At 33.6% G+C, this 16,747-nt stretch overlaps 1 protein-coding gene across 1 annotated transcript in view; it reads left to right on the top strand.

The window, feature by feature from the left end:
* LOC138334887 (uncharacterized) overlaps window positions 1–15,286 on the top strand; it is a 28,903-nt gene extending 13,617 nt beyond the window's left edge. Inside the window, exons 6-7 of the mRNA XM_069283715.1 lie at window positions 3,260–3,471; window positions 4,649–15,286. Coding sequence (XP_069139816.1) covers window positions 3,260–3,471; window positions 4,649–4,721 — 285 coding nt within the window. The 3' untranslated portion in view covers window positions 4,722–15,286. The remainder of the gene's footprint in view (window positions 1–3,259; window positions 3,472–4,648) is intronic.
* The last annotated feature ends 1,461 nt before the right edge of the window (window positions 15,287–16,747 follow it).

Raw genomic sequence — 16,747 nt, 5'->3', positions numbered from 1 at the left:
CGGCACAGAAGGTAAACGCCACAGGACGTAATGAAACGGGATTGACGTAACAAAACGTAACAGTGCGTGCGAGGCCGTAACAGAACTTCCAGACGGTCCGTGGTGGAACGGGCATCAAGCACGTTCCCTGGAATCTCACGGTGATTTCAAGTTTTGTGACGTTCTGTTACGTTTTTTCCACGTTTTATCACGATTGATGCAGATTGGCTGCACGTTTTGTGCCGTTTTTCCAGGTTTGTCAAGGTTTTCACGGTAGGCCAAGGTGGATGATACCGTTTTATTGCGTTCTGTCAAGGCACATCACAGGTTGTAGCGATTGAAAGCCCGACGTGATACGGCGTGTAACGTCTTATTATTGTCTTACGTTGCTAGCAATAAATGATGGAGTATCATTGCCTGGCCTGGTACATATTTGCTACTTCATGGAATTATTTGTAATGATAAATATTATTGCAAAAGACAGAAAGTGAGAACCATTTTAGAAAAAAATATTCCATAGAAACACTTGGCTATAATAATTATTAAGATTTTCTTTTCTTTTAACACTTTTGTAATCAAAACGTGTTTGGAATGACATTTTCGGCAATAAATATTGTTTCATTTGCTGCAAAAAGCCCGGCATCAGACTTTCATCCCTATTAAGCCTTGGCGGACCTTGAAAAACGTATCGGAGCTTGATCAAAACGTGTAAAACGTAGCAGACCTCATCAGATCGTAACAGGCCTAGAGAGAACGTAGTGGTATCCTTGATAGACCGTGCTAAAACCGTAGTGTATCTTTAACCTCCGGGAACAGCACTTTCTCCTATATCCACGGTCCACCACGTAAAAGACCGTGGTAAAACTTCATAAGACCTAGCTCAACTTGAATACAGAGACAAAAATAGCCAAAATTCCACGGCACACCACGTTTCGGGCAAACGGGGCTACCGTGGTCGCCGGGAACATAGTGTAAACCTAGCATAATTATGTCGAGGAATTCAGCAACGAATAAGCTTTAATTAGATAATATTTTCCTGTAGTCTGTATCTTTGATACATTGTGAATTGCAAAGTTTGTGACTGTAAAATGAAATTTTACGTAACAAGTAAAGAAATCCTTGATTAAAGCATCGAGGATATGATGCTTGACGTACGTACACACTGATGATTGATCATTACAAACATTGTGTTGTGTGTTTCTAATCGAATAAATTGAGATACATTTATCACAATACCGTAATACGTTTCAACATGTGGTAGAAAGAATTTATTTTTGATATTATAAAAGATCAAAATATTGAAATATTAAGCAAAACAAACTATTTTTTAAGACAGTACGGTCGCGTTCAATTTTTAATCGATATACGAATAGATACACCGATATAGATATATAATTAGCCATGTCTTTGGTTTGATGGTTATGTAATACCAGGACCAGGATGTTGTTTACCTGTACGCAACGCCATTCATCGAACTCACCTGTAATTACCTGGCCGCGGGCAATTTGCTATTCGGTGGACTATATCGGGTATTTGGTATTGTCTTACTGTCAATCAGGCTAGGACATCCGTTAATTGGATTGTGATTTGAATTATGGAAACCCCGTACATCAATGCTCTAGGTATTTTATTGTCACCTCCATTTTTAAAATGAAGATGTAAAAGCAAATGGAAATAAAATATCCCTGATCATACCTAGGAATATATATTACACACACACACATATATATATATATATGTCGTACACAGATAAAATAATAATGGAAGTTGACTTATTCAGAAACAAAAATGGTTCTAAGAACTATTTCAACTAAAGGTTTAACCTTAAAAAAATATTCCAGTCAAGTGCTGTAATAACGTAATCGTGGCATATAGCAATCTTCCGTAAATTCTAAGGTATAAGTAAGAATTCTAAGCATGTATTTTCACCGTTTCGAATCTACATGTATAGTCATACAAGAAGGGTTACAGCATTACCACACTAAATATACTTATTTAAATATCACTAAGTATGTTCATATATCACACTATTAAAATCTTGGTATGATATACAAAAGGATCGACAATGAATAGGCTATTTTAAGGATAAGTATAATTTTTAAATAATGTTTTTTTTAAAATCTACACTTATTTTGTATCTAAAATCATATATCAGAAATATCATTGTTGTATGTCTGCTTTTTAGTAAACTTTATGGATAAAGTTTCAAAGGCAACAATATAGATATACATATTATTTTCGGTATAAGATCGGGGCTCGGCACCATAAAACTTTCTCAGACAGATTTTTTACTCAAGTCTATGTTAAATCATATACTTGAGTAAAAAATCTGTCTGAGAATAGTTTTATGGTGCCGTGTTTGCATCGTTATAGCAGAAGTTTGAAATAAAAAACACGCATTATAGATATATTCATGCTTATTTTTGTGATTTTACTCGTAAAAAGATAGTGTTACATTATACTGTTTTTTATTACACAGAAATTTACATAATATTAATATTCTATCTAAATCTCAGTCCAGACTGATCCGAACATCATTTTGATATCGTTATCAAAGTGGACTGATTATCTAATCTAAAGTTAGATATATACTTGTTTGAATGTTTGAAATGGTGTAAATGGAATGTTTTGAAACTGAAAATATCTACATCATAAAGCTAGAATAACCATTTACTCGAAAAACTCATATTGTAGATCTAACGTATACGTATATATGCTGTATAAATGTATAGTACTAGGCTTACCTTGTGTAGCCGCGGACTACTCTGACATCACAAGACCACGTGACCGCCTAGCTCATTATCTCTGAACCGTAGTCGATACTACCCGTAAATCACGACCAAAACCAACCGATAGCGCTAAAACCTAGACGATTCGTTGGATGGGACTTGATTTTTCATTCATCAAAAGCAATATCCTGACGTATTATAAAAAAAAAAAATTGGCTGCACAAATCCTTTAATGCTTCTGATTGTTACTTGTTTTCTAATAAAATAATAGTTATTAATGATTATAGTTCCAATAACCTTAAGCTAAAGTTTTCCTTTAGCTCCGTTGCACTACTGCAGAATTAGTACGAACGTTTTGTTTTGTTCTGAACAGAGTTGACATGATATATGATTGTGGATTATGAGCGGCAAGATATCCTGTATCATAATACTATCATTCTAGGTCTCTGTATGATCGCGATGAATAAGTAGCTAACAAAGTAAGTGAAAGCAAAGATTGATTACTTCTATCGAGACCTTTTTTACAATGTTTACATTTTTACGTTTCTAAGGAAAACCATCCACGACCTGGCAAACCGTACAAGGGAACAGAAAGACGAGCGTACCTTCCAGACAACAAAGAGGGACAGAAAGTTTTACGCCTGCTAAAGAAAGCATTCGAAAGCCGTCTGACCTTTACTATAGGCTCTTCACGGACCACTGGACAGGACGATGTCGTGACGTGGAATGACATTCACCATAAAACAAAACGAGATGGTGGATCGTACGTATCTTTATTTATACCTTTAGTTCATCACCAACACTCAAATGTGTTTTAATTAACAAACCTTAACAAATTATAGATTTTACACCTTTAGAAATCCAAATTCCAAAGTACTTGAGCATCTATTGTCCGAAAATACGTCGACTCAAAGTTGAGTTTCATGCAGACAGTATAGGAGACTGGTAGAGCCATAGGCCAAAAAGTCTAAATAGTTCTTAAAACAACGACAATTAAAGGAGGCTTATTCTGTTACATAACCACGAAGCTTAAATATGGCATTTATGTATTGTTCTGCATTTCTTATGAAACATATAAATAGAAAATATTGAGAGAAAAAAACAAGACATTGTGAAGTATTTTAATGGAAACCGTTGAAATTCCAAATCGTTTAGCAATATTATTCAGCGGGAACAATATGTACGTTGTACTCATACCGAGCCATGCCATGTAAGTTAAACAAATGCAATGCATAAACACCGATGAATTGATGAAGTTGTTTTTTAGACAAGGCTTTGCACATAATACGGTAAACACACTAGTGTAAAAGCGAGTTGAGTAGTTCTAGACAAAAGTTGCGTTATTCCACTAGCAAGGGTCAGAGATCGGCATAAAAGACGTCCGGCCACAATGAGTAATGGCAGACAGTGAGCGAATTTTCGCTCACATTTCATCACAGTGGCTTTTTTGGAATATCACAGCAAAACCAGCTAATCTCCCTTTCATCACAACTGGTTTGTTTCTAATATATGTGTAAATGTTTATGTACTCTTAGGCTGAATTGTCCCTTCTTAGACGTTCTCTATGAGAATTTGAGTCACGGTAAATAGAGACCTCTGGACCTCTTGAATTGAATATGTGAGTCAAAGTTATTATGTCTTGCTTGTGTTTTACTATTATATTTACGTTTAGGTGTCACTTCCACTGTTTGAACTCGAAGCATTTGTGTATTGACACATGTGTTGTTTTTGATGAATTTTCCTTGTTTTCACGGTAAGTTATGAACCACGAATATGAAAAGCCATTTGCAATATATTTCTATTAACAACTCCGTTGCAGCATATGTTTATGATTTGATTTAAAGCGTTGTATGTATGTGAAGTCTTCGCATCAGAACACGGCGATTCAAAGAAGTGACTGTTTTTTATTTGCATATTGTAATTATGATTTCTTTTCTAAGATTTGGCTATCCGGACCCAACCTACCTAATGAGGGTTCAAGAGGAATTAGCAGCGAAAGGTATCAAAGAATAGATTTCTAATTAGGACGCCAGGCAGATGAAAGCGTAGGGGGACAAAGAATACTGATGACAACGGAATAGTAAGAACGTAAGAATGACTCATGGCTCACCACAATTTATAGTGATCTTAGTCAATGTAATTGGGACAATTAAACCTATATGATGTATCATACCCGCATTGATAGGATATGGTCTTTTTCTTTTTTTCTTTTTTTTTATTTTGTTGCATTGTAGAGTGTTGAATGAGTTTTTTTAATTATCTTTTTATTCAGTATTTTCATTCAATACAATATACAAATACACCCAATGGACTTTAAAACACATGCACGTGCAAACATACTGTAAAAACTCTCCTGTACCTAACGCATGCAATACCTGATGCATTCAGATATATTCATTCCACACTCCACATACTTTCTTTACTATGAACAAGCTATACATCATTTGTATACACCAATATGTATTATTTATATTAATGCTTGCCACACGATTACATTAATTATGAATATCCTATAGCTAATTTATACATCCACACATATTCCGTCTTTGCATATTACAGAGTTAGCTCCCTTGTGGGTAGTTATCGATGGTTACGTCATTACTTTGTGAGCGCAATTCACGTTGTTTTCTCCGAAACGTATGACGTTACGCTCGCAAACACATGACGTCACAATCAATACCTACCCGCAAGTGCAGATATAACTCTGTAATATGCAAATTCGGAATACCATTACAACTAGATATGTGGCTTACATATTGTTCATAGTAGTACATAAAAGAGCACAGTAAACGTAGAAGGAGATGGAATGAAGGAGTAAATAACAAAAATTTGAAGTTTGGAAATGACAAAAATCAATTATATTGCACTGAATATTAAGGAAAGGAATCAAAGTCAGGATTAGAAGAAAACGAAAAGAGCGGTAGAGTTAGAAAAAATCAAAATAATGGGAAGAAAAGTTGAAAAAGGTCTGGGTAGGATGGTGACGGAGGAACAATTTGTTATTTTTAATACCGTACAACATAATAATTAAAAAAGATACCATTTCGGTTTTGTGTGGGGATGGGATGGGGTGAGGTTTGCGTGGGGATTGGTAAAAACAAAAATAAATAGGTCATTGTGGATTTAAAATGCTTAATAAAGTAAAAGTGTGACAAAGTGCAATTATAACGTGATTACTTTTTCCCATTTTCTCCTTTCATTTTCAAATTCAAGTTTTACTTTTTCATCTTTAGAATTGAGATATATTTTTGAATTGTATAATGATCTTTAACTGTTTATAAAGGCGTTGATGCTTAATGAACTATGTAAAACATCTCATTCTGTAAATGTATTGCTTTGGTGTTCAATGTTACCGTGGTGTGTGATATCTGTATTTATTGGTTGTGTATCGTAGTCCACTCGTTACCGGTGAAGTGCTTAGGCCAAAAAATAATATGCCTACTTAGGGTAACATTGGCAAAAGAAATTAAAAAAAAGTCGGTAGGTCGGATGAATTTTTTTTTCGTAGAAAAATGGGAAAAAAATAGGATCGGCGGTAAAATATCAGGGTCGGTCGGGTAACCCTAAACAGACGTATTATTTGTTTGGCCTTAGCATTGGAAAGTTTCACATGCGATGACATTTTCCGTTACCGGGTTATCTCCCTTCTATTAGTACCTGTTCTATACACCCAACTTGCCTGTCAAAGTATTGGGAAATTTGTGTTTTTACTATTGAAGTTTGAAAAACTTCACGGTTCTCTTCCTGAATAACATTTTGTGTGTGGAGCTAGATTACATATCCCTCATGTTTTAGCGTTAATATGTTAAGTTCGTTAAATTTGACAGTTTACAAATCATGAATTACCTACTTCATTGCTGTCATCATTCATTTCATAAATTTTTAAAGATGCTCCGCCGCCGACAGAGCATAAATGATATTCGTTATTTGAACAATAATTGGTGTATTACCGTGTATATATATGTCTAATCAACACAAAAAATAATATACAATAATTTATTTTGCCTTTGGTGCATGCGCAATCAGTACTCCATTTCATATAGGATATAGTGCGACGGAATTTTTTTCGGGATGCAATTAATTATTTTTCATATTTTTAACTTGATGTAAAATTAGAAGCTCAAACTTTTCAATGGTGGTAATGGTGTAAGATAAGTAACTTTTGCAACTGAAGATAAATGCTAAATCGTCTACTCCTGTTTTTGATAGTGAAAAATTACCATTTGTCAGCGGTGGAGCATCTTTAAGCATATCTAGGCCCTAAATACATTTTTCGTTCAGAACTAAGCACGTAACTGGATCATTTAGACTACTTGTCTGACCTTTACTTGTTATTTTTACTTTGAGAACATAGCTTTATTAGATATATCTAGTAGTGCACATAAGTACATTACATATTGAAGGTAGTGTTGCATATTACATGTATAATAATGTTAATCAGTGTGCTGCAGACTTGTGTTAACATAGGTAACTGGATAGTTGAAGTGTGTTGATGCCATGTGGACTTTATGTTTCACTATGTATATTCAAAGTCGGAGGGAAAATTTAAGCCGTGAAAAAGCCTTTTAAAGTTAAGGGAGAAATATCATATTAATAAAACATTGTCATACAAGCATTTTTATTCACATGGAATATAGGTACAGAGGTGTGTTATTATGGCTATATAATTTCGTTTAATATTCTGGGCGTTACGAAATGTTAAAGATAATTTAGATAACTCAAATTTCTATAAATATCTTGATTGTCCGATTATCTTGTCAGACTTAAAACAGACGTTGATTAACTAGTTAACATCATATTTTCCGTAACACATTAGGCGCCATTAACTAGTTGTGATATGTCAGTAGGTCTTGACTTATCTATGTAAATTTGTCTACGTTATTGCTATAATGTGAAACACATGTACTAAGTCGGGCGGCACACATTAAACAGTTAGGTCAGCTGACATCTGATTGGGTTCGTGATGTCATCTATATCGTATACATTTACAGCTGCTGTTTTGTTAAATATCGTCATATCTAAAGGTACACTTTGCATATTTTTTCCTGGAAGCCAATAGAGAAGTTTGAGATAAATCATTAAAATTCTTGAAAAACGAAAACATGAACCTGTATTCAGAAAATAATTAACAGTCAGGGCGATTTAATGACGTGGACGTGTCCGATTAAGGTTCATTCATCGAATGCCAGGTTAAACCTACCGACTAGAAGTCAGTAACTGTTTGTCCCACATGGCTTTGAACTCTAGACCCAGAGATGAATAGCTTATGGTAATATATCGGGACATCTTAACCACTTGGTTACCATGTTCGCCTTTTATAGAAATATATAATTAAGCATATATACTCTACATTTTTCATCCATAGTTTAGTTTTCAGATATCATCCAACTACCATATATATCGTGGAAAGGGAAAAAAGAAATATAAATAATGTCAGGAATTAGTTACAATTTATTTGCATGAGGTATGAAATATATTGATAGTAGTGTGCAGTTATACTGAAATTTTGAAAGAAAGTCAAGCTAAATCATTTTCGCGGGATAGCACATTGCCATTCTTCGTTCATTCTTTCCCGGGTTCTGTTTTTCACATATATAATTGTGACAGTGTCTGTTACAAGTTTGTAGAATATTACTTCAAACCAGTTAATGATATACAATGATCTTATCATCAGATTATACTATTTCTAAAATAAACTGTATTTAATCATTTAATTTTGCTAGGTAAGATAAAGGTTTGATTACTATTTCTTATTAAAGCTTTATCCTCGTTCCACTTTATTTATAAGTACTGTTTGTATGTCCTTTTAGAGATGTTGTTTACTGGAGTTCCTATTGATAGCCTGACCTTGCCATACTTTGTTATCTAACGATACAGTAAGATAAACTGGTGAACAAATATCTGATTAATTTTGTCACGGCATCCCGACTTTATCTTTCTAGACCTATTTATTTATTGTGCGAGCTTACCTTATTAACGACATCTTTAGTGGTAATATCATATAAAGGCTATTTCAAAAACAAAAATGTTTTATGTTTGACGTATGCAAACTTAAAAGAATCGGTGTGTTATAGTTTTGTAATGATGTCAAGGATAACTAAGAGAATGGGTTATTTTGTACAGATATGTCGTTTTTCATTACTATGTGTTACAGTTGTGTAATGTTATCAATGATAGCCAAGAGAATGGGTTATTTTGTACAGATATGTCGTTTTTCATTACTATGTGTTACAGTTGTGTAATGTTATCAATGATAGCCAAGAGAATGGGTTATTTTGTACAGATATGTCGTTTTTCATTACTATGTGTTACAGTTGTGTAATGTTATCAATGATAGCCAAGAGAATGGGTTATTTTGTACAGATATGTCGTTTTTCATTATATGTGTTACAGTTGTGTAATGTTATCAATAATAGCCAAGAGAATGGGTTATTGTGTACAGATATGTCGTTTTTACATTACTATGTGTTACAGTTGTGTAATGTTATCAATAATAGCCAAGAGAATGGGTTATTTTGTACAGAAATATCCTTTATACATTACTATGTGTTTATGGGTTTGTTTGATTCATTAGACGCATGTAATTTTTCAAAGGTTCAAACAAAATTTGAATCAGCCTTCCTTAATGGAAAAAAGTTTTTATCTTGTTATTAACTTTGTGGTCAAGACTAATATACATTTTGTAGATTTGTTGAAGTTCTACCGCCACGATATCTTAACAGTAACATTGTTGCGGTAATTAATTATCCAATTATCTTTTGTAGAAACAGATTTGTTAACTGTTTTTGTTTTAAGGAATATTGATTTGGTATTTGTTAATATGTTTATGTTTTATGTAAGGATATTGTTACACATCCATTGATGTTTTGGTCGCCTGTTATACAACCACTGATGTTGTAGTGGCCTGTTATACAACCACTGATGTTTTGGTGGCCTGTTACACAACCACTGATGTTTTGGTGGCCTGTTATACAACCATTGATGTTTTGGTGGTCTGTTACACAACCACTGATGTTTTGGTGGCCTGTTATACAACCACTGATGTTTTGGTGGCCTGTTACACAACCACTGATGTTGTAGTGGTCTATTACACAACCAGTAATGTTTTGGTGGTCTGTTACACAACCACTGATGTTGTAGTGGTCTATTACACAACCACTGATGTTGTAGTGGTCTATTACACAACCGATGATGTTTTGGTGGTCTGTTACACAACCATTGATGTTTTGGTGGTCTGTTACACAACCATTGATGTTTTGGTGGCCTGTTATACAACCACTGATGTTTTGGTGGCCTGTTACACAACCACTGATGTTGTAGTGGTCTATTACACAACCATTGATGTTTTGGTTGCCTGTTACACAACCACTGATGTTTTGGTGACCTGTTACACAACCACTGATGTTTTAGTGGTCTATTACACAACCACTGATGTTTTGGTTGCCTGTTACACAACCACTGATGTTTTGGTGACCTGTTACACAACCACTGATGTTTTAGTGGTCTATTACACAACCACTGATGTTTTGGTTGCCTGTTACACAACCACTGATGTTTTAGTGGCCATCTTCATCACATCCACTCTACTAATTGTGTCACAAAATATCCTTTCATAAAACATGTCTGCAACCTTGAAGAAGATTATTAGAAACATACTTTTAATGATTAAAGCCGTGAAAATCATTAAACAGCACGAACAGACATAATTTTTGACACTACTGCAAAAACTCTTGACTTTAAGATTTTGAATATATAAAATCAAAATCTATGAATCGAAAAAAGTATAACTCTCAAGGTAATGGTAACCGTTGGTTGTGAATAACATTAAAAGCTCCTCAGTAAAAACAAAGTACTGTACATATGATTTTAAACCGACCTTATGGTTTTGTAATTACGTAGTTTTTATTACTAAACATTTAATGATAATAGTTATTAAAATATTATTATTAAATATTATTAAAATATTATTATTATTATATAATGATATATTTGGCTTTGGGTTACTGTATATTAAAATGAAATATTTACAGTTTGCACTGACATGGACTCAATAACCATACTTTCTAGTATTATCATTATCAGTGTATAATGTTAGCAAAACAAGCGCGGTGATTCTATTGTTACGTGAATAGTAGATGGCGTAACGTAGCAACGTGGGGTCATGACCCCACTTTTGGCGGGAACATATGAATGACTCGATTCCAATCAGCTGTTCAATCAAATATGTTGACGATGACGGGAGAGAAAAAATATGGGTATTTTAATGAAAAAAAATATGCAACTGCCGCGGGGAAAAAAATATTCATTTACTTGAAAAACTGTAAATATAAGGAATTGATATTTATTTTGTTGAGGTTATGAGGGTATATTGATAATGGAGCCCGTATAAATTTTATGTAACCCGGTTTCGCCGGGGTTACATAATTTACACGTGCTCCATTATCATTATACCCTCATAACCTCAACAAAATAAACATCTATTCCTTAAATATTCGTTGACCGTAATTTCGTTGTTTTCGTGATTGTTATGGAACCATGATCGCGAGTATAAAGCAAATTAATTACATACAGTGGCAACGAATAATTCATGTTATGCGGTATACGTATAGAACTGTTGTGTTGTAAATCCTTAAGTGCGACGTAGATGATTAAAAATTAAATTAATTAATGAGTGGTTATTTATAACTGTTTGTGGTAAAAGATATATAGCTCTACTTCATAAAACAAAATGGTTGTGTTCTGTTTGTATAAAGGGAAAACACAACAATTTTTTCTTAAGTGAATGGTGTCGGTGTATGATACCATTTATTATCATTGACATAATACATGACGGATATACAAGCATTATCTTTACTTATTGTAAAAGAATGTTTGTTATATATTTATATTCAGTAGAGTAGGGACAATTCCTTATACAAATATGGGGATTAATTATTACGAGATAGCTGTATAGATTTGACAGCTGTGGAAACTATATGGTTATATTCCATATCCACATCTTAGTCCTAGTGTGTGCACTTATGTATCATTTACATACAGTTCCAGTGAGTAGCGGCTAATTTAGATTTCAACGTTGACAACAGATGCCAAACGGTATATAGCTTATTATATATTCCAACACTTACACTTTCTCCCAATTATAAAATTTAAAAGTATCGGCAAGCAATTAAAATATTGTATACAATATTGCAAGACTAATCGTGTGTGGGTCTCACGCAAAATACATAAATTACCATCCGTAATCACACATGCTACAATACTATACTTGTCCACGTTTTCCTCCGTTTGGTTGATGACAAACAGTTTACTGACACAAAACGTTAAATGTATTGCTTGCCGGTCCTTTTTTGTAATTGAGAGAAAGTGTTAGATATTAGTAATATACGATTACTTGCATAGCGCTTATATTTTCAACGGTAAAATCTAAATTATAAGTCGTAGACCAAATCAGTTTTATTAAATTGTTTCTAGAAATATAATCTTTTCTGCAGCTATTTCTCATTTAATTCTTAAAGATGTTACACCGCCAACGAATGGCAATTGTTATCCAATAAAACAGGAACGAATTAGTATATTTCTTCAGTAACAAAATTTACTTACATTACACTTTAGTCTATTACCATTGTCGAAAAAATTAGCTTCTAACATGTATTTTACTTCTAAGTATTTTACTAATTGCATCCTCGAAAAATATCCATTACACTATGCCCTACATGAAAATAATTAGATATCGCGTAGACAACAAAAACAAAATAAATGATTTTATTTTGTATTCTGTGTTAATACGACATACATATTACACGATAAACACCAATTATTGTCCAAATGATAAATATTATTTATGCCCTGTAGGCGGTAGAACATCTTATTGATAAATAGATGAGAAAGGTACACTGCATATTTCCCTTATTCGTAGATCAAAGGAAGGATATCACTTTGGGCCGTTTTACGGCCACTCAGTGAAAAGCAGACTATTTTGCATGAAGATTAGGGTCATTACATTAGCTGCATATTGTATTCTTTTCAGAATAATCGATTTTTTTCTGCGCTCATGGTAATTTAAGAGGTCAAGGGTCAAGGGTCATTGTTTCAGTCCTGATTAATAAAAAATTAGAATATAGATTTTTGCAGGTTTTGCATGTAAATACTGGGTTTGTGAAGTTCAGTTAAGAAAACTGATGAAAAATTAAAAAAGTAGGTCACAGTGACCTCGTTAAGCATTTATTCTATTTTAGCATTAAAAGCATTAATATTTTCGCTGAAAACTATGATTTTGAAAGATTTGATAGTATGAAATTGATGTTTAGTACTGCATAAATGATCTTGTCATGACCTGCTTTAGATGATTACATCCCAAGGTCAGCTCACGTTCATAAATTAGGTCATATTCAATGAATGGTTTCATCTGTCCATTGAGTATATGCTGTTTTCTCATGTAAAAAGCAGGGTTTTAAATTATTCAGACTTGTTTTAGAGCTTAATTTCAAGCAACGCCTTCACTAAGGTAGAATGTAAAAATTATGCCTACTACCGCACTGCATGAAAGGCTACTAAAGGAATCTTAATTTCGCGGTTATTGAGATGAAAGTAAATTTGATTTTTCAATCATTTCAAAGCTTGAGAGTAATGTTTAGCACTTGATTTGTATTTTGTCAAGATCTGCTTTCGATTATTACATCCATGGGTCACATTTGTTAGGTCACGTGTATAAATAAGGTCACATTCAATGTATGTTATTGTCCGTCAACTAAGTATCTTCTGGATTTTTCATGTTCAAAGCAAGTGTTTAAGCTATTTAAATTTGCTGTAAGAGAAAATATAAAGCAACACTTGCATTGCAAGTATGATGTTAGAATTATGCCTGCTGCCTCATTGCATGGTCAGAAAAGGCGACTAAATCTGAGATCTCAATTCTTGTGGCTACCTAGATCAAAATATATTGGATTTCTGTCTCAAATATCACAGAGAAGGTTTCTTTCTCAGAAAAAAAAACTTTCCTATCACTACAAAACAGTTAAAATAATAAGACTCTCTTATGCTGACCACTAGATGTTTATACATTAAATTGTTTGGCAAAGCCACGAGATGCAATGGAGCAGCAGGCACAATTCTAACAAAATGCTTGCAATGCAGGTGTTGCTTGAGATTATCTCATAAAACAAACTTAAATATCTTAAACACCTGCTTTATATATAGAAAATCCAGAAGATACATAATTGACAGAATATACCCTTCATTGAATAAGGCCTAATTGATCCCCGTCATCCAGGTCATATGACCCCAAGCTGCCATCATCTTAACCAGGTCATTACAGAACCTAAATAAAGCTCTAAACGTCACTCTGAAGCTATGGAATGGTTGAAAATGTAATCTCTTTTTCATCTATGTAACCATGAAATCAATATTCCATAGTTAGTCACAATCATGCAGTGGGGCAGCAGGCATAGTTCTAATATACTACCTCAGTGAAGGCGTTGCTTGAAATTAAGCTCATATTACAAGTCTAAATGATTTAAAATCCTGCTTTAAACATGGGGAAAACAGCATATACGTAGTGGACAGATGATATCATTCATTTGATTTGACCTAATTTATGCACGTGACCTAGCCAATGTGACCCAAGGATGTAATCATCTTAAGCAGGTCATGTCAAGATCCATATGCAGTTCTAAACATCAATTTCAAGCTATCAATTTTTTGAGAGAAAACAAGCTTTCAACAAAAATATTAAAGTTTTTAATGCTTAAGTAATATAAATGCTTAACTATGTCACTGTGACCTACTTTTAGAACTTATTATCAGTTTTCTTAACAACCCAACATCCTTTGACCCATGACCTCTGAAATTACCTTGAGTGCAGAAAAAATCGGATGTTCTGTATGCATAAAATATGCAGCTGACCTTAATGTATCTTCATGCAAAATATTTTGCTTATCACTGATTGGCCATAAAACGGCCCAAAGTGATACCCCTCCTTTAAAATTGATTATTGTATTTATTCAATAAGATAAGATATACTGGCAATGATTAGTACTTACAATAGTTTTGTTTGGGTTTGAGATATAATGCTTTAGAGGTGGATATGCACAGAATAGAACCAATGGTAGTCTACAAGTTGTAAAACCAATGGTTTGAGTTCCTGTCAAGGTTATCACCAAATTGTATTTTAATTGTTTGATAATACGATATAAATATAAGTAATAATATAAGAATGTATTTCCCTCATACCAGTTCTTAGTCAATACTGGATTTGTATTTTAATTTTTGAAATGATACCATAAGGAACAGAGATAAATCGCATAGCTTCTGTTAATGATTTAAACCATGTGATTTTCACTGTTTGACAAGAAAACAGTTTCATACTTGTATTGTGTTGGTGTAATGGCATCTCTGTATTCCCTAAGTAAGAGATTGACGTAATGAGATGATACATCCTCAACGACAATAGCTGTGTGCGATACGCCAACCAGTATAAGATATATAAGTTATTTTTATATTCAAGTTAATCGTCGAAAGTGTAAGATTGTAATCACTAATTTAGAAGCTTGAAAGAGAATATATTAAATTTTCAAACTGTATACTTCGTGTTTGTTATGATTTGCGAAGACTGTTTTCATATATTTTTTATTGGTCAAATCATCAAACATGCGTGCCTGTTTCTGGCTGCATTTAATGGAGGTACAGAACCGCCTCAAATCCATCTGAATGTAGTCAAGGGAATTGTTTGTTTCAATAAAGATTTGTTTCCAGCTCGTATGCTATTGAAGTCATGTAGTAGTACTTGAACAAATATGTTTTGAGGTCTGACATGCCCTCATTAGTAAAAACAAAACCCTGGAAATGCGAAACAAAATAATTGCCTTGAAATCGTGAAATTAGTGTTGTTATTCTGTAAGATAGATTGTGTTACTCATGGTGTATTTAAGAAATACGGGTATGATAACAAAATGTTTATTCCGAGCGCAAAATAGTACTGAACATGAGAAAATATAACATGTTTAGTACTATTACTTATTAATTTAGCGCAAGTATTTTGGGGATAACATATTATATATTATAAAACTAAATAACGTTGGCTGTTAATACACTGTTGTAAAACTAGTTCAATACAGTACGTGTAGTATTGGTGATGCTGAAGTTTCAATATATATGATTTACGTGCATTAAAAAACTGTACAACGCATCCACTTTTTGTTTGCTCAGTCCTTCCAAGTTTTGGCAAGAGAATGATCGCATGATGTGATGTTTTCATGTTTTGTATCTTTTTGTTCTTTCATAGTTGGTAGTAGTTGTTCGTTGAATGGCGATGTGTCGATATAGTGTTGAAATCATGATGTTGCCTTCGTTGCATGTTGTTGTTGTTTTTTTAATTCTATATATACATCCTTAGTATATAGGACTAAGGACTGTTCAGCCCTAAACATCCTGGCGGAAATCACAATTAATAATACTTCTCCCTCTTCTAAAATATGTTGGTGTCTTGCTGTATTGAAGTATGTCTGTGGAGTGTGTTTAAAGAATATCCCAAGTATCTTATATATTCGATACCAGGAAGCAGGAATGGCGCAAACATCACGATTCTAAAGTCATATCAGTCAATAATTGAGTAACAACCTCTGATATAACTCCTATAAGACATTTCCACCAACTGAGCGGATGTGAGAATGAGCTGTGAGTGTGAACTCTGACGGGGGTCATCTCAAAATGTTATTTGTTATTCTTATGCATTTAAAAGTATATTATGTAATGTTGTTGTTCGGACTTAAAAGCGCGCTTAGCTCAGTCGGTTAGCCAGCCGTTCAGTGACACGAGGGTCCCTAGTTCGAAGCACAGCTTGTGGGGACGATATATATTTTTTTATATAATACATTTTAACAAAATGAATATAAAACAGATAACCGATTTATTTTATTAAGGACAACGCACAATTTGGACTTGTCACACTACAATATACATATAAAATATGAGTACAGTCGATAATAGCAGTATGGACACCTTTTATTGGTTAGTTAGCGATCTTGTGTCCAATGTACAGTGAG

Source organism: Argopecten irradians, chromosome 11 (assembly GCF_041381155.1).
Source record: "Argopecten irradians isolate NY chromosome 11, Ai_NY, whole genome shotgun sequence".
Lineage (NCBI taxonomy): Eukaryota > Metazoa > Mollusca > Bivalvia > Pectinida > Pectinidae > Argopecten > Argopecten irradians.
Note: the sequence above shows the minus strand (reverse complement) of the source record. Positions and strands in the feature narration are given on the sequence as shown.